Raw genomic sequence first — 22,674 nt, forward strand, 5'->3', positions numbered from 1 at the left:
GGGCTTTATTTCCACAGCACCGCGGGGTTAACGCATCCCGTTAACCTCCAGGCTTTGCTGCTCGAGGTTTAAAGGGGGCCGGGGCCGCCGTGAAGGGGACGCGATGGCGGCGCCGGGCCCTTCAGGGCGCTGCTCCCTCGGGGGGGCCCCGCCTCCTTCCCGCCCCCTGGCGGCGACGTCGCCCTGGCAACGGGTGGGCGCCGCGCGGCTCCTCCCGCCCTGCCGTGTGGGCGGGGCTTCGGCCGCTTCGCCCAATCCGGCGCCGCCCTGGGCCCTTGAGGCCCCGCCCCGGAAGCGCCGTCCAGTCAGTAGGCTGCCGGGCGGCGGCCATGATGGCGGCGGGGGATCCGCAGCGGGGCTACGGCGGGGGGGCCGCCATGCCCGAGGCCTCCTTCCTGTGGGGCGTCTTCCAGCGGTGAGGGGCGGCTGGGGAAAGGGGGGGGGCCGGGGGTGCGGGGTGAGGGGCGGCTGTGGGGAGGGGGGGGCCTAGGGGTGTCCGCCGGCCCGTCCGTGCGCGTCGGGGGCTGGCTGCGGGCGCCGAGCCACGCGCGCTGCGGGTCCGGTGCCTGGGTCTGGCAGCAGGAGCGAGGCCTGTGGGGACGCGGCGGGAGCACGTTACGGCGCTGGGGGGCCCGATCGTATCGCCACCTCAGGGCGGGGTCGCGATTGCCGTGTCGTGGTCGGATGGAGTCTAGAGTAAGATACCAGCTGGCCATAAGGAGGATCCACCTCAAGCTCGCGTCATTCTGTGTATAAAGTGAACGTGCTCTGAGCTGAGCGATGATGCTCAGGAGCAGTGTAAGCAGATTGTAATTGTTGGGTTTACACGGCAAGGGTTTGGTGGCAGAGGGGCTGCAGGGGTGGCCTCTGTGAGCAGCCCAGCAGCTGCCCCATGTCAGATCAGAGCCGGCTCCAGCCAGATCCAAAAGGGACCTGCTGCTGGCCACAGCCGAGCCACTGAGAAACACCGGTTGGGCCTCTGGGAGAGCAGATTTAAGAAAGGGGAAAAACTGTTGCACCACAGCAGCTGGGAGAGAGAGAGAGGGGCAAGAAAATGAAAAGCAGCCCTGCAGACCCCAAGGTCAGTGGAGAAGGAGGGCAGGAGGCTCCAGGCACGCAGCAGCAGTTCCCCTGCGGCCTGTGGAGAGGCCCCTGGTGGAGCAGGCTGTCCCCCTGCAGCCCATGGGTCCCACATGGAGCAGATCTCCACGCTGCAGCCCGAGGAGGAGCCCCCGGTGGAGCAGGGGCAGGGAGTGACCGTGAAGGAGCGGCGGAGAAGTGTCAGGGACTGACCGCAGTCCCTGTTCCCCCATTCCCCTGTGCCATTCGGGGGGGAGGAGGCAGAAGAAGGTGGATGGGGGGGGAGGTGGTTTTAGTTTGCTTTTAATTTCTCACTGCTTTAGTTTCTCACTGCTTAATCTCCCTATGCTGAGTTTATTGTGCCCATGACAGTAATAGGTGAGTGATCTCCCTCTCCTTATCTCAACCCCTAAGCTTTTTTTCATCACAGTTTCTCCCGTCTGTTCTTTTGACTAGGGAAATGAAAGAGCAGCATGGTGGAGCTTAGGTGCCCGTCAGTGTGAAAGCAGCAAATTGTCATGATTTCATGAAAATGTCAGCTTAGCTTTTAGTAGCAGCTCATTAAAGGTAAATCCAGTGACAGAATACCTGGAAAAGAAATAGTGAATAAAAAAGGGAATATCTTTTGTTATTATAGTCCATGCGGTTTATGTCTGCACCAAATGTTGTATGTAGTTTGTGCCATTCTGGAGATGGGGAAGGAATTTAGTAGAAAGAACTGAAAACCTGTAGAAAAAGACAGCAAGGACCACAGGAATAAAACAGCTTCTGCAGAGGGATCAGCCAGGCAGGCCTGGGAATGATCAAAACGGAGGGGAAACGAATCGGCACTGGCAAGGCGAAGGTCGTCCTGTGAGATGGCGGGAGGCCACCACCTTCAGGTACCCTTCTGCAGAAGGTGTGCCCGTGCTTCACTTGGGCAGAAGCTGCCTGGCTTATTCATTCTGGGACAGAACTCCGTTCTCTAAGGCAATAGATGTGAAGGCTCCAGGGAAGCTGGCACCTCTCTACGCTTTGTTGTACTTTGAACCCCGGACAGGGGTCAGGGCTTGCAGTAGATTCTTTCCAGTATTTTGCATGGTTTACATCAGGGGCCAGCACCTCACTGAGAGAATGCTGGGTGCCAAACCAGGGGCTAAAACAACTTTCTACTATGGGCTGTGCCCGACCTGTTCTGCTGTCAAGGTGTGTTTTTGTGTCTCTCATCGCTCTTAAGTAGGTTTTGCAGTTTTCTTTGTACCTTGTGTCGTGTTCCAGAATGGCTCATCAGTCTGCGGGGCATATTTAATTTGCAATAACCGTGAGTGGTTTACCAAGTAAGATTAATCTTTTCCATAAAAGTCACTAATTGCATTTTATTTGGTGATTAAGAACCAGAATGTTGAGGTCTTCTGTAACTGAAATCTGTTAATTTCAGCCATTTAAAGTTTGCCACTTTTTTTTTTCCTGCCTCCAGGGTTGATAAAGATAGGAGTGGAATAATATCTGATACTGAACTCCAGCAGGCATTGTCCAACGGTGAGTCTGTAAACGAGCACTGAGGTAGTTCGCTGTAAACTTAATGCTAAATTTCGTGTGAGACTGCTTACTTGATGCCAGAATTGTTTTTTGACTTGGGGGGGAACATTCCTAATGCCGATTAGTAGCATTTAATCGACAGCAAAAGGCCGAAGGGGAGGAAGGAAGTGGACAATACTCCTGATTTTATTTTATTAATTGTTACTGAGCATACTGGTCCTGCTTTTTGGATTTCAAGGGAAATTTGCTGTGTTTGGTGCACGTTAATAATGCATTACAAACGCAATACCGGTTGTAAACATTACTGATTTGCATGCTGGGGATTAAAGGCATGTGCATCCCTTTATTTTTTCCAGCTCTTGTTTCCTAGAAAGCATAAATACACACCGTGATTTTTATTCCTCGCTGATCGCTACTGAGCCTTTCCTTTTTAACCAGGATCAGTGTATGTAACCTGGGCAAAGATCAGATGTTTACAGCCTTTTTACCACACACAAAATCTTTTCAGTCAGTAAGGTGTGGGAAGTGAAGATGGTAATTTTTTTTTAAATGAGTTTATTTTAATTTATTTCCTAATAGAAAGATGCACTCCGAATCTGGTATTAACACTTCTGTGGTGTCTGTCAGTTCTGTTCCGTAACGCTGGAATAGGAACTAGGGCGTGGTCCAATAACTCAGGGAAGCAAAATACAGACAGGATAATTTTTTCCAATAGTCTTTTTTTTTTTTCCCCTCTGGTGACTCAGAGTGGTTGGGTGTTGCTTTGGGCTTTTTTCTCCCACTCAGTAATCTGAAAAAGAGCGTTTTGAAGGTGTGCACCTTTGAGTTTGTATCGAGTTCCCCCTCTCCTAAGGTTTAAACCCTTCATCCTTCCGGCGTAGCGTGGCTGAGGAGGGCTTAAGCTGGTGCTGTGAGCTGACTGCAGGGCCGCAGACTGAGAGGCTCCTTTTGTCAGGAATCACCTGACCAAAATAAACGTGGATGGCCCGATTTGGTAAAAATACAGTCTTGTAACTAATTTAGATTTACTAGAATATTTCTGTTTGGTAATATACCTGGTAAATTAAAAGCAATATGTTGTAGCTGCTGCACCTGATTCATAACTAAAATGCTGTTTTGAACAAATACTTCAGCAGAAGCTGAGCTAACTGGGCTAAGCTGCTGTTTTCACATAAAATTCCAGGGTCGTACAAAATGCCTGGCTTCACCTGGCATTGTAAATTTTATATAGTTTAAATACCTTCTCATCTGATCAAATTTAAGGGCGATAGACAGCGATGGCTAACTGAACTCGTCCCTTGTTTTGTGGTGCAGGTTAGAGGTTTCAAGGCTTTGCAGATTTGACACAACCCCACCGAATGAACTCGCTGTTAAACGAAACGTTTATCCAGCTGCTAGCTTCCTTGTGCGCTCAACTCACCAACAATTCACTGCAGTCCTTCCCAAATGTATCCTCTAGCGGGTGGCTGCGTGTGGCTGTCCTGCAGTCTGCCAGGGGCTAAAAGAACGTGAGGTGTTCCTGAACCATCAGAGAGGAGCGCGCAGTTCTCACTGCACACCGAAGTTCCCCCCGTGCTCCACGCCCAGCTTTTAAACACGTCAGGTTTATGCAAATGGCAGTACGTGTATCAGGGAGGGACTGATGATCGCTTCGTGTAGTTGTTTGCACAGTGAAGTCCTGTGCTCCCTTGGCTGCTTATTTTTTTTTCCTGTGCTGACTTGTTAATGACGGTGTCAGGGGAGTGGGAGGAAATGGTCTTTCGCTATCTATTGGAACAAGCCAAAATCCGAAATCCGTACAGCTCTTCAGCACTGGAGTTTCTGGGGTTTCCCTGTATGGAATCTGTGTTAGTCCCTTTGAAAATTTCAGCATAAAATAACTTTCAAACTGTGTTTTTACTTTTTCCTCTGTTCTATTCAGAATTAAATGCTGGCACCCTGTTAATAATTAATAATTTTAGACTTATATATCTCCTGACAAAAATCAAGGGAATCGTTGTTCTCTAAAATACTGCTTGCTTGACCATTTTCAGAGCCATTTTTAATCTCCTCTGCTTCCCTTTCTGTTTATGTGGAAATGGTTGTATGGCCTGGCTGAGGAAGAGTTGTTCTTCCTGCTGCTGCCTCTGCAGATTGACGCTGATAGTTTCTCCTCCTGCAGGAGGAGTTCAGGGCTGGTGTAAGCACCTACTCCCCGGCCTCTTGCTCCAGAAAAGCAGCAAGGTCTCTCCACACAACTGCACTGTATGGCCCTGCGATGTTAAGAACCTGTTTTTTACAGAACCCATCTGTAAAATAAGAAAATAAACACAACTACCTCACAGTGGCTCTGTTGTAATGTACTAGCTCCATGTCATTTAGCTCTGAATCCACTATTTATATTTCTTACAGAATTTCTTACATTTCTTCTTATTATTTGCATTTCTTCTTTTTTGTTTGCTCGTTGGTCGGTTGCATTTTTTGAGTGTTACTTAAGTCTGGAGGAACTAAGTGACTTCTTTCTGTTTCAGGCACGTGGACTCCATTTAACCCCGCCACAGTCAGGTCAATCCTTGGTGAGTGTGGTTGCGTGACGCCAAGCAGACGGGATGCTGTTGGGGTTTGGTCTGTTCAGACGAGTGAGAAAGCCGTCACTGTTGAGTTGTTTCAGGGAAGTTGTACAAATATCAGAGAACCTGCTCAGTGTGTGTTTCTGCTATAATATTAATAGCATGCTTAAAGGCTTCTTGAACCGGTTAAGAAGCTGGTCTTTTATTGTAAGATGATATTAAGTTGTCACCTTTTTTTTTTTGTCCAGACAGCCCAGTAGTTGTAAGATAAATGGAAATACTGCCCCTTCTGAATAATAAACGAATGCCACGTACACACACACTTGCCAAAGTAGCCTGAGAAAATGTTACTCAGATGTTACTCAACTGTTACTGGGGAAAGCGTCAGCTTAAATACTTTAGAGACATCACACGGCTTTGTCTTTGTGATTTGTTTTTGCTAGTTTGCAATTTAATGCTGTGTTCTCCTCTGAAAAGCCCAAGCGGGCTGTACAACGTTTGAATTTTTTATAGTCCTAAACCAACTGCCGGTAATAGGGAAGAAAAGGGAAAGGGAAAAATTCAGGAAAGGAAAAAATTCAGGCACAAACCCAATTTTCTGTTGTACAGTTCGTAAGTCCAAGGCGAAAGGTTTTTGCTCTGTTTTTAAAAGTTGCTCAGCAGGGGCCAGAAACCCCTGGCTCTGCAAGGTGCTACTTGTATGAAGGTAACAGTATGGCTAAGTTAAATGCTGTGGGATATTCCAAGGCTTTGGGCAGTCAGCTGATACTGTAGAGCTTTTTGTGAGTCCTTAGAAAAGAGCAAACCCCTTTCTTTTTGTCACTGGATTACAAATCACGCCCTAAATACTTTCAGACTGGAAAGGAAAACACAGGAAAAATAAATACTCTGTGATTCACTCTGATCCTCTTTTATCTTGCTTTATCCTTTCCTCCTTCGATGGACGACTTTTTTCTTTTTTTTTGGCAGAACTTTCCAAAATATTAGAATCATAGACTCATTACTTGTATTTTAGCAATTTCTTACCTGTTTTCAGTACTTCCCAAAGCACTGGCACTTCCTTCTTAAAATACGAGTAGCTCTTACCGAGTGTTAGAAGAACTAAGGTTTTACATGGGTTTCTTCTTTCTATTTCAGGCATGTTTGACAGAGAAAACAAAGGTGGCGTGAACTTCAATGAATTCACGGGAGTCTGGAAGTACATCACAGACTGGCAGAATGTCTTTCGAACGTATGATAGAGACAATTCTGGAATGATTGACAAAAATGAGCTAAAGCAAGCACTAACAGGTTTTGGTAATTCATTTGTAATTACACTTTCTATGACCGGGTTATGTCATCAAACGAGCTTATTGTCAGGGCTGCCCTGCTCTGACAAAGGTGACTGAAAATAAAAATGAGATGGGTGAAATGCAGTAGATGAAGGTAAATTTTAAAGATACTTGTGCCAGAAGCAGGTTTTTTTTTCGTTTGTTTTAAAATATACGTTTCCTTTTAAGGAAGAAATGAAATGCATGCGTCAGTACATGAGTGTGAAACGTTTGTTCTGTCAGTAAAGTGTTAAGTCACTTTAATCCACCATTCTGTTTACTGTGACTGTGTGTAATTGTTGTTGAGCACGGTTCTTACTGCATGCACTCCAGCTGAACACCTGTGTTGTGCAGTACAGATATTTAGATGCCCGCTGAACCAGCTGGCTGTTTTCCTAGGAAGGCCGTGGTAATTGAAGCATTTTAAAGGATTTCTCTTTTCCAAGGTTACCGCCTGTCTGATCAATTCTACAATATCCTTATTCGGAAGTTTGACAGACAAGGAAGAGGCCAAGTTGCTTTCGATGACTTTATTCAGTGCTGTGTTGTTTTACAGGTAAGAAAGGAGATGTACTTTTGATGTCAACTGGAAAAAAAAACCACACCTTTTCTTAAACTTCTGTGGTTCCCTTTAATATATTCAGTCTAGAACTTGCTTATAAATAACCATCCATTTGAAGTATACAAGAGGTGCTAGAAACACCTTAATTTACTGGCCTTCGCTTATTATCCGTTTGCATCACATATAAGTAAGCCCCAAACCATTGTTTTGACCTCTTAAATGTTTTTATGGAGTGAAAAAATGTAAAATGGTCTCGGTGCTTTTAAAAGGAAAACATTAAATGCAATTTTAATTAGCTTTAATACACACACACTTTTTTGAGAATCTTGGGTGTGTTAAAACTGGAGTGTGTCATGTCCCATGTTGCCCTCTTGAGTGTACGCCAAAATAAAGTTCTCAGAATCTGAATTGCAAGGACTTTTGCATCTCTGTTTAAGGCTCTGATTAAAAAGATTTTGACCTAATAGCTGAATTATCTGGTCTTTTGTCACTGCTGTTTCTGCGGGGGCAGTGGTAGTAAAAGACATTCAGAACAAAACAACAACAAAAATTCCAATAATAGGAGTGTGTATGTGAATTTACAGAGAGAGGGAACTGCTGTTTTACAGGTACATCCTTCTGTTTAGAAATAAATCACTGAACTACTTCTCACCCTGAGAAATTACAAGCCCTTAAGCACTGATGCTTAAGGTTTCTCTAAGAATCTCTGACTTTTCGGAAATAGATGTAAGACTTTGGGGAAAAGCGGACAAGCTGAATTTTAGCAGGCTAGTTAGAGGGATTTTTTTTTTTTTTTTCTTCTTACCCTGGCTGTTGTTGCAACGGTATCCTAGCTATTTTCCTATATGCACCATGAAGAGAAGGGAGTGCTCTGTAAGTAGGAGCTTCATTATTTCCCTAAGTTTTGGTCTTCTCCTTTCAGCTTTACATTTGTAGCCGTAAGTCAAACGCTGCTGCTGAAACATAAGTTGCTTTTATATTAATTTGTAATATGAGCAAATTGTACTGTGTCATAAACTTAAACTCTACTAAAGAGGGCTTTGAAATTGACCACCATTCAGCTAGTGTTAGTGCAACCATGCTGGTGGTTGTTTTGGTGTGCTGCTGGCACTGCTTGTCATCTCGGGGGGTTCTGAGGTAACTGAGATATTGATGATGCACTGAGCAGATTTGGCCAGAGGATGAGAAATGGACATGGTACTCGTTAGAGTGTCTCCAGATTGTTCCCACCTCCCCGGGAGCCAGCTATAAAATGCTGTCTGGTCTATAAAGAAGTGCCTGGATAGGCGTAGGTGTTGTATCGTAAGATACATCATGAACTCAGATCTGCTGCACAGCTCGAGCACAAGATGCAGCAAAGAGCTACCTCTAGCGCATGACACCGTACAGCGTCTTCAGAGGGCATGGGCAGGAAGCATTCGTAAAGCTAAAGAAACCTCAGGGGCAAGCAGAATATCTGGCAGTTTGATTTTACTCTGTGTACCAAAACATGTGTTTTCTCCCCCTTTTTTAGCGGCTGACTGATGTATTCCGACGTTACGATACTGATCAGGACGGCTGGATTCAGGTGTCCTATGAGCAGTACCTGTCTATGGTCTTCAGCATCGTATGACATTGACAACTCGGAATTCCACCCTGGCATTGTACAGACTGGAGTTGCCAAATCATCATGTACTGAATCAGATTATCGCTGTATTATAATGGATATAATTTCACATTCTTAAATTTTGTACGTTCGTCATCACCTTCAGAATCTGTACTTGAGTTGGTTTTCGTTTTGTATTACCGTAAGATCCGACCACCTCATGCTCACTGTAGTACAGAAAGCACAGAGCCTAGATTTAACTGGTGCAATGTCAAACTTAACTTTCTTCCACATATCCTGCATGGGGAAAAAAATGACTCTATAGAAATGCCAAATTAAAATAATGCTTGTTAGTTTGTCAGAGAGTCGAAACTCAGAAGTTGCACAACATGTTTTGCATGTGCCTTACTTTTCTAAGAGGTTAATGTATTAATTTTTAATACAGAATTTAAGGTTAAGTAAAAATGTTAGACCAACTTACATAGCCTACTTTACTTTTGTACAATTTTTTAAGGGGATGGTGGGGGTTATGTTTCTGTATTCCAGTTTTCCATGGCTCAGGGGTCCCTGCCCCTTAACAGGGATGGCCTTTTTGCTTTGCTTTGTATTTTTGCTTTCTAGCTGCCCCTTTCTTTCAGGGTATCCTTGGGGCATCTTCCCAATAGAACTGCTTCTCATCTTTGTCCTAATACTGCATCTTCCCCATAATGTTCCCTACAAAAAACCTCTAGTTCCTCTGGATATAGTTCCCTCTGCTTAGTGTGCTCGTTTACCACAAATAATCCTCCTTTTTGTGATGAAGCACTCATTTTGAAGTGGCCTTGAGCATCCTCAAAACCTCACCCTCAATCTCACCATTTGCAGACGGAAAACTGAAGCAAAAAATAGTAATTAGGTTCCTGTCACGCACCAGCTCCTGCAGTAACTTTGAAGAAGCAACGTGGAGGAAGCAAAGAAAAGTTACTAAGCTCTCAGAGTACTCTAAGACAATCATACACCTGCACTACCCAAAGCAATTAAAGCTTACCTGTGGCTGTTACGCGTCAGGACATGGTTACAAAGGTTAACAGCAGCCCCTGGTGACACGTTGGTAACGCTTCCTAAGCACCTTTATGTTGTGAAATCTGTAGGGAGTGACAGGTGCTCAGGGCAAAGCACTCGAGGCAACCAGAAGGGGTGTTTGGCCTCCAAAGGGCGATGGATTGCATCTGGGAGGTGCTGGGTGAGGGGGGGACAGGAATGATGGCAAATCTATCTGCAACCGCTTCAACAGCCTACGATAAACTGCAGCTAACTTATCTTTAAGGAGACAAGGGAGAAAGCTTTCCAACAGATACTGCTTGAGCCTTACCTCCCCCGAATGCTATGTGTGTACATACTGCATGTGTTCCTGAAGGGAATAAGAAAGAAATGAGAATATAAAATCCTGAGGGAATAAGAAAGAAAGAAAGAAAGGAGCCCCGTATTTCTGGACTCAAAAGAGCTTTCCCATTAAGAGGCCCCACTAAAAAGAAAGAGCTTCCTCGCTCCTTTCCCACTAAGGAACTTGTCCCTTTGGATCATACGTCTGACCAAATGAAATCCAGTAAATCTGGAATCAAGAATAGGTCCAAGCTAACAAAACTAGAACTAAAGCTGGTAGCAGAGAAATTACCCAGGTTGTGGCCTGTGAAGAACGCAGCTTTTTTTTCAGCCAATGTCATCACACAGAACTGCAATTGCTGCAGAACCACTGGAGCTGCCAGCACTTTCTGAGGGAGCCGTGCTGGGGTGGAAAATTACCAGTGACTCCGGACTGGGATGGCTCTCGTCTCAGTGGGAAACACAGATGCTTCTGAAGGTGTGAAAGCAAGTACACCACAGACCAAGCAGCCGGCTGAAAGTAGACCAGAGATCCCTCAAAGCCTGTTCTATCCTGGTTGTTTATCAATGGCCTTTTAAGGAAAAGCAAAATCAGTTCAAAGGGCTCTGGTGCAGCCTCAAAAATCTTACCTCGGTGCCACAGCCGCTGTATGAATGCTGCACTGAAGGATGGCGAGCACTCGATGTGACGGTGCTCTGCAGACCATCAGTGCCTACCTTGTGAAGATGGTTTCCGAGGCCCTGAAGGACCAGAGCCTCGAGAAACAGGAACAGGCAGAGGACTGATTCTGCGCCAGTCCCGTACTACACGGGAGCAAGAGAAGGCAGAGAGGTTTCTCAGGCATGAGTACCCAGAAGCTGACTCAAGGAAATTGGCCAATGCAGGAAAAGTGAAACAGCTTAGGCAATCCTACTGTAGTAACTGGTAGGATGGCAGAACTCCCAAGACACTTCTGTGGTTTTTTTTTCCCCTCCATGAAGTCGTCTTCTTGCGGACACTGCTGGTCACGTGCCAAAAAGGTCAGCAGCCTGGATTTATGCTTTCTTTTTCCTGCTCTCAGCTGAATCCTCCTTTAAAAATGGCAGGGTTGAACTAAGTGAAAACAAGACAGCCAGAACCCAAAGTCACGATCTTTCAGAAGACAAGTTTGTAGGACGAGATGCTGGCTAGACAGAAAGAAGTGAAACGGGCACATTCCCAGGATGGATGCCTCCATCAGCAATGACTGAAAGCTAGACCCTGCAAAAGAGAACACTTCAAGCTGTAAATACCTGTCCCTACAGAGGGAGAGAAGATGCCACAGAAACCCTCCAAACAAGGCAATGATGCCCAGTATGGAAGTTCTACACAGCCCTGAAAAAAAACAAACCAACCTTCATTACTCCTGTCACAAGGGCAAACGACCCCTTTGCAGAACTGCATCCAGAAGACGCTTGTCTGTTTCTTCTTGCACTTCACTTGACTACTAGGAAATTGAACTCCACAGAGGAATGTGTTCCTGTGATAATAAAGATACTGCTTGTTAGGCACACGTCAGCTACAGCTGTTTGCTGGTATGGAATACAAGGAAAAAAGTCTCTGAAATCAATTGTGGAGACAACAAATTTGGGAGTGTCAAGTGGCAGAGCCCAGGGCAGTATCAGTACAGACACTGTACACGGAAGCTCTTAATTTTCAAAGCTAGGAGGTCTTTGGAAAGGAGAAAGGTAAAAAGAAAATTAAGGAGAAAGCAGTGATGAAGCTGAAACTGACTTAGCCAAGTGATTGAAGGAAACTGTAAAGAATACACTGCTGGAAGCACTGGGAGCAGTTGCACATAAGGGGTAAGACACGCATGGAGAGCAAACTACGGGATACCATCAGTTTAAAAAAATCCCTAGACGCTAGTGCTTGTGTAAAAGAACCAACAGAGACACATATCAAGAAGTTCACTGATTTTGGTAAAAACTGAAGACAAGCAGTGAAGCAAGGAGCATTTAAAAGATTAAATGCTCATCTACAGTTCAGGAAGCCTTTAGTAACTCAACGATGAAAGGCAATTTCTTAGCTTGCTTACTATTCCAAATTCATTTCAAAATGCAGGAACTGTTTCCCCAAAGCAGGACCCTGTGCAATGAGCAGGAACAGGAACTGTTCCCCAGAACAAAAAATAAGGGAATGTGGAGGAGGAAAGAGCATCCAAGTTGGGAAGAGACCATCCAGCTACTGTAAGGCACTGGAATATCCCAAAGGGAGTCAGAAATGGAGAAAAATGACCTCTCTACAAAGACCCCAGCTGAAAAGGTCGTAACGTTAATTTGCAGAGTTTTTCTACAGTTTCAGATATTTAGTTGCACTACACTTTCTGGAGGAAAGGAAGCAGTGTACAGAAACGAATAACGAAAGTGGATCTTTTCTGATGCGCAACTAAAACAACTGTAGGAGGAGAATTTTAGAGAATCAAATTTATACGCTCTATAACCAACTGCTTTGTTGCCTTTGTGTTCAAATTTACATGTCAAGTTCCAAAGTTTTTGTGCATGCAGTAATATGACAGCTCATGAAGACAAACCCTACTTCAGCACACGTATTTAATGTTGCAGGGACAGAGAAATATTCCAGGTGAAGGTGAGAAGAAAAATCATAGTCCATAACACAGCAGTGAAAAAGAAAACAGATGTTGGGGAGTAAGCCCCATGTACACTCTATTCGATTATATAAAGCAGACATCTAAAGCTGGGAGTTCATGAACTTACAGCTCAGAAGTGTAGGGAGAAGGAAACGTAAGTCTGGCCCACTGAGAAATATGAACTGGTGATTATTTCTCAGTATGTCATTTTGATTAATTTTTTAATTTCCCCTATTATTTTAACTAACTACCTTAACAGGTTCTACTACTTCTTAATATGTTTTTGTCAATAAGGAAGAATGAAGAATTTTCTCCTTTAGTATGGATCAATTCAACAAATGAGTTTCTAAGTCAATTTGCAACAGTTTCATTCTGAACAGGATAAAAAAGCCTGCCTATCTTGCATGTCTCATTCCATTCAGCAAAAACAAAAGCAGGTAAAATGCCCCGTTACATAACCATCCCCTAGAACCGATTACATTTTCCTCATACAGCATGGCATTAAGCCAGAGAATACCTTTGCTGCGACACTCACCTTTCGTTATTCTAAACAGAAATGTAGTGTAACAATTTCTAAAAATATCCAAATTATAAAGCCTTAAATTAATTGACCTTAAATTTGTTTGAAGGAAAGTACACCTGTATTTTCATGTAACAGACCTGTATTTTCAGTGAACATTCTTCCTAAAAAGTTAACATAAAAGCAAACCTTTCTTTTTTCTGAGTGGGGAAGGATGTTAGAAGGGTGATTAGCTTTTTCCTGACAGAATAACATTAACATATTTTCAAAAAATAACAAAAGATTTTTCTGCAATATACTAAGATATAACAAATACTTTAAAAAAGCCTAAACAAAATAGTGTTCACCTCCTTTATGTGCAAGTTTGTGTTCCAGCTATATTTACCACATTAAAATGTTGAACTCTACCTCCCTTTCCCCTTCCAAAACCAGTCACACAATCAAATGCAGTCTCTTTCCTGAAAGCCAAGAGATGAAGATGCTTGAATCTGATCATGTTTCCAGTTCAGCTGTTGTCGCTCCTTAATCTTTTCCTCTAGTTTCTACTAGCACATTGGCTAACATCTGAATATTTATTTCTAGAAAGGGGAGATAAAAGAATGTGAGGTTACTTCTTTTTCATGTTATTTCATATTATAGGGCACAGAGAATGTTAAAATGAAAACGATACTATTCACTAACGTTCCTAGTTGTAGTACCATGAGCATAGTTCACATCTGTCCAATCTCACCCCCACTGATAGCTATCTATCCAACTGCCTTTAAATGTTTTACAATCTATTTCCAAAGCAGAATCCTCTACTTTGAACAGCCTATCACTCTTTTGAATGTTAAGGAGTATTTTTGCAATAACGGGAAAAGCTACATTTTCATGTAACAAACCAGCTCTTTGATACCATTTCTGGCTTGCTGTTCCAAGGTGTTTGATCCATTTTGAATACTTTCATCTATTACAATGCCACCCCGGTTTGGTTCTGCACGCATTCCAATACTTCTTTCTTTATGCCAATACATCCCCTCCCTACCTTCGCCACCCCAGCAAATTCCCATCATGATATAAGAGGCTAGCTAGCAAGATGACCCAGAACAAACATTTCAGTTCAGGAAATTTCTGTGCTATCAATTTTTTCCTCTGACTTACAGCTCAATTTAAATGCCAAGTGGCAAAGCCTCCTCAGAGAGGCAATTACTGCTATTCTTCATCCGATGCAGGCGCTGATCAGAATGGACTCTACTCCTCTGAACTAAGCATATTATTTCTGCAGCACACAATCTTACGTTTATTTTAAGTATGTTGATGTAACTCATTTTACGAGAACTAATGACAATCTTACTTTGAAGGGCTGGATAATACGGAGCCAACTGCTTGAGCATCCTGGTCATTGCAGGTATATCCTTTCCTCCTAGTCTGTTCAAAGCATTAGGAGCAAGACCAACAGCGTCTTCATCAAACGTCGTATCTGAGCCTCTGAACTGTTGGTTATCTCTGTATGAACCACCGCCAGAGAAGGGATGGTGACGTGAACCCCAATCACTTCTGTAGCCTGACTTCTGATGCCTATATTCTTGACACCTAGTTTCCTGGTTCCAGCTAGAATCCTGGTTCCACCTGTTGTCCTGATTCCACCTGGTGTCCTGATTCCACCTGGAGTCCTGGTTCCACCTGGAGTCCTCATTCCACCTGGAGTCCTCATTCCACCTGGAGTCCTGGTTCCACCTGAGGTCCTGGTTCCACCTGAGGTCCTGGTTCCACCTGGAGTCCTGGTTCCACCTGGAGTCCTGGTTCCACCTGAGGTCCTGGTTCCACCTGGAGTCCTGGTTCCACCTGGAGTCCTGGTTCCACCTGGAGCCACCTCTTCCTGAAGAAGCAGAATGTGCAGAAGATGTACAAGAATTCACAGACCCATCACTCCTGTAAGAGGAATAGCTTTGCGAAGGATAGTTTGTTGAGTATCTTCCTGATGGAGGATATGAAGGATTGGGATAGGGTAATCCTTGATCACTTACGCTCCTTGCTTTTGTACATGTTTGTTGGTTCCTCCAATTTGTACCTTCCTCGCCATACGACAGTCTGTTGGCAGGGAGCTTACTTCCTCGCACATCTTTGGACATGTATTCTGCTGAGTATTCGCTCACCGAATTTGTCTCATATGAAGAGGCCCCACGGGCTGAATTACTGCCAGAAGCAGATCGGCTGAACTGTCTCAGCCATTCACTGATCCCACTGGCAGGACATCCAGTCTGAAGAGCGAAAGAGTCCCTGAGTGCAGACATCATCGCAAAGTCACTAGGTCTTAGTCCATAGGAAGATGATCCATCATCACTTTGGTAATTGTGTGAGTTATCAGGAGCAAAACAATCATCTGCAGCACACTGTTCATACTGAGATGAAGAACCTTGATTCCAGTTAGAATTTCCTAAATAAATAAATAAATTAATAAATAATTTTAAAAGGGCACTATAAGTTGGTAAAATATTAAAATACCAACTGAAAACACAACTATTCAGAGGTTTTATGAAGGGTTCTTCTCACATTTCCTGCCTTTATGTCTTACCTGAGTCCTCGCATCTTTTCACCCCAAATCCTCGTGTCAAATAGGTTGGACAAGGTTTTCACTGGCATGCTCTTCTGAATAATTTTCACATCAACCCACATGGCATGAGACTGGATGTAATCAGAATAGTTTAGGTACCTTTTTTTTGGTTTGTTTTCATTTTTCTTCTAAATCATTAAATACAAGTGGGACAATTGTTTGCAAAAGAAACTTAATTCATTATAAGTCCCTTTTGGTCTGACTATTCACTGGGTTAGCAAAGATCAGCCTTTTTTAACTCTGTTTGCAAGGCTGAATAAAATTAAAGAATAGAAGGGGAACAACTGACTCAATCCAATTAATCACTTTAACTAATAAATCATATGAATTCAACTATACTTTGCTTTACTGCCAAAGCATCTTAAAAATCAACCACTGGAATTACCATTTGAAGGCCTCTCAGGTAAGATGTACCTAGAAGAGCTCACAGAGACCAGGATACACTAACTGTATATAAGAACAATTATAAATATTGAAGTTAGCATGTCTCAAGAAGTTAACACTTTTGATGGCTGCATGTGTGCACTGTGGATATGAAATAAAATGGGTTAGCTAAAATCACATTATTTCCTTTCAGTGCTCGTTTTCGTATTAAATCTATCAGTTCTGCAGTTTAGAGGAAAAACAAATAGAAAAGATTTACAAAAGTTACAGCCTGTAAATCCTCTAGAGATACAGTCAACCAACAATTTGCCAAAGCTCTACTTTAGCGGCTCACCCTCATGTCCTTTTTATTGAGTTTCTTTTCACCCTAAGATTTGTGGGAAACAGAGAGAGGCAACTACTTAGCAGGCCAGCAGCCTAAGAAACAAGCTAAAAATCTCTTTCACTGCGTCCCTGACAGAGGTGTTCACTCAATGTAATGTAAGAATGGCAACTACCTCTTTGAAGATGCTTTGACACACCAGCCTTCACACTGAGGGCAGGCAGATGTTACTGCTTGGGTTTCCAGTAACCTCTGTTTCTGTAATACTATGCAATGAGACAGAGTGTTCTTAGTCAAGGTTCAAGTCATCAAGGCTTTAGAAAAAGGTACCCTGAACTGTCTCAGAGGAAAGGACACACGGTTCTCTAGTAAAGAAATGCTATGGCTGGCCATAAAAGCAAATTTTTGCAATTTACACAGTGTTAAGAACAGACTTAAGGTAGTCGAAGAATGTGCCTACATTACCTTTGGATTTTCCATATGGCTTATACAGTTTTGGGATGCTTTTTCTTGCTGGAAATTCATCTTGAGATATTGACATCAGTGGCCTCAGACTGTTGGTATAATTAACCTATATAAAACACAAGGTCAGAATGTCTGTTTTTAAACTAAAATCTTGAGCATTCAAACAAAAAAAAAAAGCAATTTCCCCATAGAAAGTTAGTAGAGTACTGTTTTAGGTGACAGCAAACTCCATACGAAGGACGTTTTGCTCTGTTCACTATTAACACACTGAATTAAAATTTTAAAAATTGTTTTTTGTAAGAGGTGTGTCTCTGGAGAAGAGAACGAGGTGCCTGGGGGCAACGACAATATCACCTGGTTCAAATTTCTATACTGCCCCACAACCTTCAACATCACCTGGCTAAAATATAAAACTGGTATATATGCAACTCCTGTCTCTAGCTGGGGAATGCAGAATGGAAGGCTCAGCTACTGCCTGACATTAAAAAACAACAATTTTTAACTACCTCATGAGACCTGCAGTTTATTCACATATCAGAATGTGGCATAAATAGGAAACACAAGAACCAAAATACTGCAGAGCCCACGTCAGCCACTGTTAATTCAGCTTGCTTTCAGCCAGCCTCCAGCCCCTTCCTTTTTGTGAATCTTTTTCAAAGCCCTCTCCTATTTTCAGTTCCAGCATAATTCATCAGGTTTTAAATGATTTCAAGAGAATCCAGACTGGGCACTTGCATGCTTCCTTTATTGTTTTCAAAAGAGTTCAGTCTTTAAACTTGTCCAGGAGCATTCTGTATTTTTCAGCAAATATCATGATATGAACAGCAAAAAGAAAAGTAAAGAATCACCTTCAAACTACTAATTCCCTAGCAGGAAGTCAGAAAAGCTAAGCTTCAAGCTGATGTCATCTAACAAGTCAGCTGACTCCTGCTCTATTAGTAGGCTTTGGTGAGCATGACAATTTGAGAGTGTAGCTCTCAAAAAAGGTAGTGGCATATGCCGCAAGTGCTCAAAGACAGTTCCCATAGCTCAGCTGATACAGACTGTACTGTTAATGCCTAAGAAACCATTCTGAAATATCTTTCAGAAAAACACATGCTGAATTTTATGAACTAGTAGCTGCCAGATTCTGGTCCGTCTTCTGACCCTCTTTTTCTACAGGTATTCAGTTTTTATGCAAAGAAGCTGTGAAGGCTTTCAAGGGCCAACAGAAACAGCAGGAACATCTTGCCTACCTTACTTAATCCTAAGAGATTAAAGCTCTCAAATGGGACAAGAGCTGCAGCTCACCAGTAAATCCAGATGCCCACAGAAGCAAGAAGCGACACTTTCGGGTAATAGATAAAAGCCTGATTAACCTTAGTAGAAGAGCTATCAAGTGAGGGACCAAATGCAATGGAAGGATGACAGACATCATAAAGCAAAATGGAGCCCAAAACAGAGGGGGAAACATGTCATGTGCAAAAATAAAACAAAACAGATGGAAGGTGATGAAGAACTAACAGAAGTGTGCAAAGCAATTAATGTATTTGGTACTTCAAAACTGTAGAAATATTTTAAGCACATAATAATTTAAGTAAATTTAAATTTAAGGGGTTTTGACCTATGTCTGAACTGTTCCACTTTAGGAGGTTGTTAACATAACTAGTTCAACCACTTCTTTCCTCCCAGTGGTAAAATCACTACAACTCTGGTCAAGATTTATTTACTTACTGCTGCTTTCTTTTCACAAAATGACTTTAAAGCTTCCGTAAGTTCCTGTGTAATGTGAACAACGAGTGTTGCTTCTGAGTCTGAGGTGATGTGAAAAGTCTCCTGTTGAAAAACGTGGTAAGAATTGCTAGCTCATTAGGATGCCAAAGGGTCACCTACACAAACAGACCAGCTATACTTTGATTTTGGTGTAACCAAGGTTATACTACTGGTTTATATCTAACACATACACATATATATCCATACATGAAAAATAAAATTGTGAACATAATAATGGCCTGATAAGAGGTAAGACATCATCCTTGATTCTGTGGCAATCCCATACTGTCAGTCATGAACATTCCATGGCAGATGGAGAAGGGCACAAGTCCTAAATTTATGCTGTCTGTGTAGAAAATTGAATAAAAAGTAAAATTCAGCAGCTTCACCAAATGCCTTTGATTCCCTCATTTTATTAACAATAAGATGAAAGTTTTTACTATGATTTTCCCATGTGTAATTTTGGGAACCAAAGATATCAAAATATATTAATATAACTATATAAAGCACAGAACAGCTATGTTCACCTGTGTTTTTAATGTCCAATCAGAAGGATTAGTAAGTATATGAAGTTGTAAGTTTTGATAATTGATTACAGAAAGTTACAAGAATATAGGTTGTCTTATGCCACAAGGAATAGATGTGATACCTCTCCATTAGACATAAGCCAGTAACTGTATACCAAGCATTTTTGGTAGTTTACTGATTATCCCTACATTGTTTTTTCTATACCTCTTCCTAAAGTCATAAGTAACCACAGACTAAAAGATAAAAAAAAAAAAGGGCTGAAAGAGAAAAAACACTCTTCAGACAGTAGTGAAGCACACAACTCACAACAGTCTACTTGTGATTTCAGAGTAGAAACAAGCAATTCAGACTCGAAATGAAATCTTGCAATTGCCTTAGGTACAGTATTCAAGAGAACAAGACTTTCATGGAATAAAATGGCAAAGATACATGGTCAGATATTTCCACAACATAAACCTAAAAGGCAAAGCAAGGTTTATTATGCCACTGACAACAGCAACTGAACAGATAAAACTTCTCCACCCCAACAACAACTGTGCTCTAGTATAATCCAGTTTCACTTGGCTGTCCAGTTCTGCTGCAGCAGCACTAGCCACAGCACCACAGGCAGCAAGAACCGGCTGGCTCGGGTCCTTCAGCATATCACCAACCCTAGGAGGTAGATACGCGCAGCCAACAGCACTTGAGCAACATCAGTACTGCTAATGTTGATTGACAGCATAGCTCCTCAGCAAAGGGAAGAGTGATCCAGGGAACAGAGGGAGAGCTCAGATTTAATCCAGCATGCTGTTCTCAGCCAACATTAAGCTACAGCTGCACTAGCTTTTCAAAGAGCAAAGTCCACGAAAATGTACCGTAGAAATTAATGTTGTGGTCAGATGAGTTTGAGCACTAATCAACGGCTCCTTCACAATATTCACTGCTTCACACAAGTGAAACTCCACAACTGTTCAGACGTACCACGTTCTTATTCTACATACGTACCAAGAACTCTAAAGCTTTCTGCTTCCGAACAGGATCATTCTGTGGGATTGGGGAAGAAAAAAATTACAAGATTGAACTCTACAGTGTTTGTTCCACCATCTTGTACAAAACAAGAAGGTTTACAACAAAAGTCAACCCAAATGCAAGATAGTATTTTTAGGTCACAGCTGCAAACATGTAACATTAGGCCTCAACAGCCCAGTGCTGCTTAAGAGAGACACTAGAGAGCTTAGGGTTTAACCTCTGAATAAGAAAAAAAAAAAAAGATAAATCTTCAGTATAGAACAACCAAACCTTCAGTATAGAACACCTCTGATCTGAAGAGGGGCAAGGCAGTGGAGACTGCAGCATAGCTTGGGAGATTTGGCTTACAGACACTGGGCTTCAGACTCTGTGATTTTAAACAGTAATTATGCGAGCTAAGGTGGGTCAGCATCCTGGTGTATGGTATTAATTTCCCTTGTGCTGTGATGAACACAAAACTCCAGTCGTTAGGTCAGTTATTTTGCTTCTGGGCTAATATTAATAAAAAGGCAAATGAAGCCAAAGAGTAAAAGCTTTTCAGAAAACAAAAAAAAAAGCAAAGCAAGTATAAAGAAACTGCTAGAATACAAAGCACTTGCTGAATTACTACCTCTACATACCTCATGCTTATGATCATCTTCCCACCTTAAAAAGAAAGAAATATAAATATTAAGATGCATTCTAAAGATTACTAAGAAGTTAAGATTCCTTTCGTATCTAGGATCAAAATATTTAAATTTCCAAATTTATCTAACTTACCAATGCATGACATATTTTCCTATAGCATATCTAAAGTATTTTATTTCTTAAAGGTCTTTACTCTGGATCTCAGAAAACAACAGTAGTACTGACGAACTTTACACATCAGCTAAAGGAGATGACTGAAGTAATGGTGGTGTTTTTTTTTCCTTCCTTTATGAACAGGGGTGCCTTTTCTACAACTTAGGCAATGGCATCCCAGAGAAAGTGATAACACCTTGACGTTTGAATTGCAATGTCTGTGTGCATGAGTACATCAGACAGCTATTGAACTGCATAACCAGTACAATACTTCTAAAGTCATAGCTACTTATAAACTGAATATCGAATTTTATTTCAGGTTACTTCCTCAGACAGAAAGCAACAATTTACACAAGATGAAGAACCACAGTGGAAAGACACTACATTTTCCCCATATGTGACAAAGTTTGTTACAGATCTAGTTAGTAAGTAAAGTGATCTTGTTAAAAAAATCCCTTTCACTTCCCCCTGTGGAGGCTGTATTCTCACCTTGCTTTCTTCTTTGATGGGGCTAGAAAATTAAAAAGAATCATTAGCACCATCATAGGGTTTCCACCATATTACTGCAATAAAAGCATTACACAAACCAAATTGTTATTGCCCCTGAAGTGGCTGCAGCGTTTTAAAGGACTAATAACCTTTCTTGCCAGTACAGTCTATAAGGATGAGGAAGGAGGGAAAGAAAACTAGGTGGTCTGTTTAAGACAGTAGCTGTGCCTCAGAGAGTCAGCTACTGCATCGTACGTAACTTTGCATTTCTTAAGGTGTTCCAGGATAAGCAACAGGACAAGTTATAATTCTCAAGACAAATGACATATTTGCCCCTACAATACGTAGCTGAAAGACTCATGTTCCTGTCTTTTGACCGCCTGTTGTTGAACAAATGCTGATGAGTTACAACTAGTTGCACTGTAGGTCCCCAAAGCCTTCTGAACTTCGGGAGCGAAAAAGTCTGCCACCATTTCACAGAAGATATCCAGTGAAGCAAGCATCATGGAGTCAATGCCTTCATTGCAACTCGTGAATATTGACACTTGTTCTTTCCCCGTGTGCCTTCAAGTCTGGCTTTTTCTCTGTAGCCATATTTTGGTAGCAGAAGACAGTAATTAGATCACATCCTTAGCTGCTGCCTTCTCTAAGTTAATCAAATCCAGTTCCCTGAAGCTGTTCTCCACATTATATGAACCAGTCCTTGCATGATCTTTGTAGATGGTGAGTCTTCTGCTGACTGTTTCACCAAAAATTCACCAAAATTTCTCATGTCTACAGGACACTGTTCCAGAAGTGGCTTTAATGAGTTCTGAGACGAAGGGAATAAACACTTCTCTCAGTCTGCTGCCTACACTCTTGCTAATGCAGTCCAGTATGCTGTTAGCCTTCATTACATCCCGAGTGCATTGCTGATCTGTGTTCATATCGTTGTACATCAAACCCTGCAGGTTCTTAAGATCTGCTCCCTAGCCCAACAGCATACAGTTTGTATCCAGCAGGGTGTTGCTCCAGCCCCGATGTAAGACTTCACATGTAATTCTGTCAAACTTCAGGAGGTTTCTGACAGCCCATTTCACCAGGTTGTTGAGATCCTCCTGAACGGCAGCTTTGCTCTACCACATACCAGGCATTCCCCTCAGTTTGATGTCACCTGCAAATTTGACAATGGTGTATTCTATCCCATTATCCAGGTTGTTAATGAGCATGTTAAACACTGCTGACACCAGGATCAACCACTGAGGAGTGCCACTAGTAA

The 22,674-nt window shown here is 42.5% G+C and overlaps 2 protein-coding genes across 3 annotated transcripts in view; one reads left to right on the forward strand and one right to left on the reverse strand.

Annotated features, from left to right (window-relative positions):
* The first annotated feature begins 267 nt into the window (after positions 1 to 267).
* Positions 268 to 9,084, forward strand: PDCD6 (programmed cell death 6). Of its 2 annotated transcripts, none has more exons than XM_040549380.1 (6): positions 268 to 415; positions 2,537 to 2,598; positions 5,109 to 5,153; positions 6,285 to 6,437; positions 6,904 to 7,013; positions 8,533 to 9,084. In XM_040549380.1, exons 1-6 carry the CDS (start codon positions 330 to 332, stop codon positions 8,629 to 8,631), a joined length of 555 nt encoding a protein of 184 aa, XP_040405314.1. In that variant the 5' UTR covers positions 268 to 329; the 3' UTR covers positions 8,632 to 9,084. The 2 variants fall into 2 exon arrangements, with proteins under 2 accessions (XP_040405314.1, XP_040405313.1); XM_040549379.1 differs by having other exon boundaries at positions 269 to 415; positions 6,285 to 6,443.
* LOC121066052 overlaps positions 8,788 to 22,674 on the reverse strand; it is a 37,749-nt gene continuing 23,862 nt past the window's right edge. Inside the window, exons 10-16 of the mRNA XM_040549378.1 lie at positions 21,417 to 21,438; positions 20,768 to 20,792; positions 20,124 to 20,162; positions 18,573 to 18,674; positions 16,860 to 16,965; positions 14,429 to 15,511; positions 8,788 to 13,673 (exon numbers count right to left, since the gene is read on the reverse strand). Coding sequence (XP_040405312.1) covers positions 13,618 to 13,673; positions 14,429 to 15,511; positions 16,860 to 16,965; positions 18,573 to 18,674; positions 20,124 to 20,162; positions 20,768 to 20,792; positions 21,417 to 21,438 — 1,433 coding nt within the window. The 3' untranslated portion in view covers positions 8,788 to 13,617. The remainder of the gene's footprint in view (positions 13,674 to 14,428; positions 15,512 to 16,859; positions 16,966 to 18,572; positions 18,675 to 20,123; positions 20,163 to 20,767; positions 20,793 to 21,416; positions 21,439 to 22,674) is intronic.

Source organism: Cygnus olor, chromosome 2, assembly GCF_009769625.2.
Source record: "Cygnus olor isolate bCygOlo1 chromosome 2, bCygOlo1.pri.v2, whole genome shotgun sequence".
In the NCBI taxonomy this organism is placed as follows: domain Eukaryota; kingdom Metazoa; phylum Chordata; class Aves; order Anseriformes; family Anatidae; genus Cygnus; species Cygnus olor.

What these genes read in the sequence shown, in the direction of transcription:
- PDCD6 (XM_040549379.1), top strand. Translation starts at nt 330, where the DNA reads ATGATGGCGGCGGGGGATCCGCAGCGGGGCTACGGCGGGGGGGCCGCC. An exon ending in CCAGCAGGCATTGTCCAACG is followed by an intron (nt 2,599 to 5,108) that starts GTGAGTCTGTAA and finishes TTTCTGTTTCAG; the next exon opens with GCACGTGGACTCCATTTAAC. An exon ending in AGTGCTGTGTTGTTTTACAG is followed by an intron (nt 7,014 to 8,532) that starts GTAAGAAAGGAG and finishes CCCCTTTTTTAG; the next exon opens with CGGCTGACTGATGTATTCCG.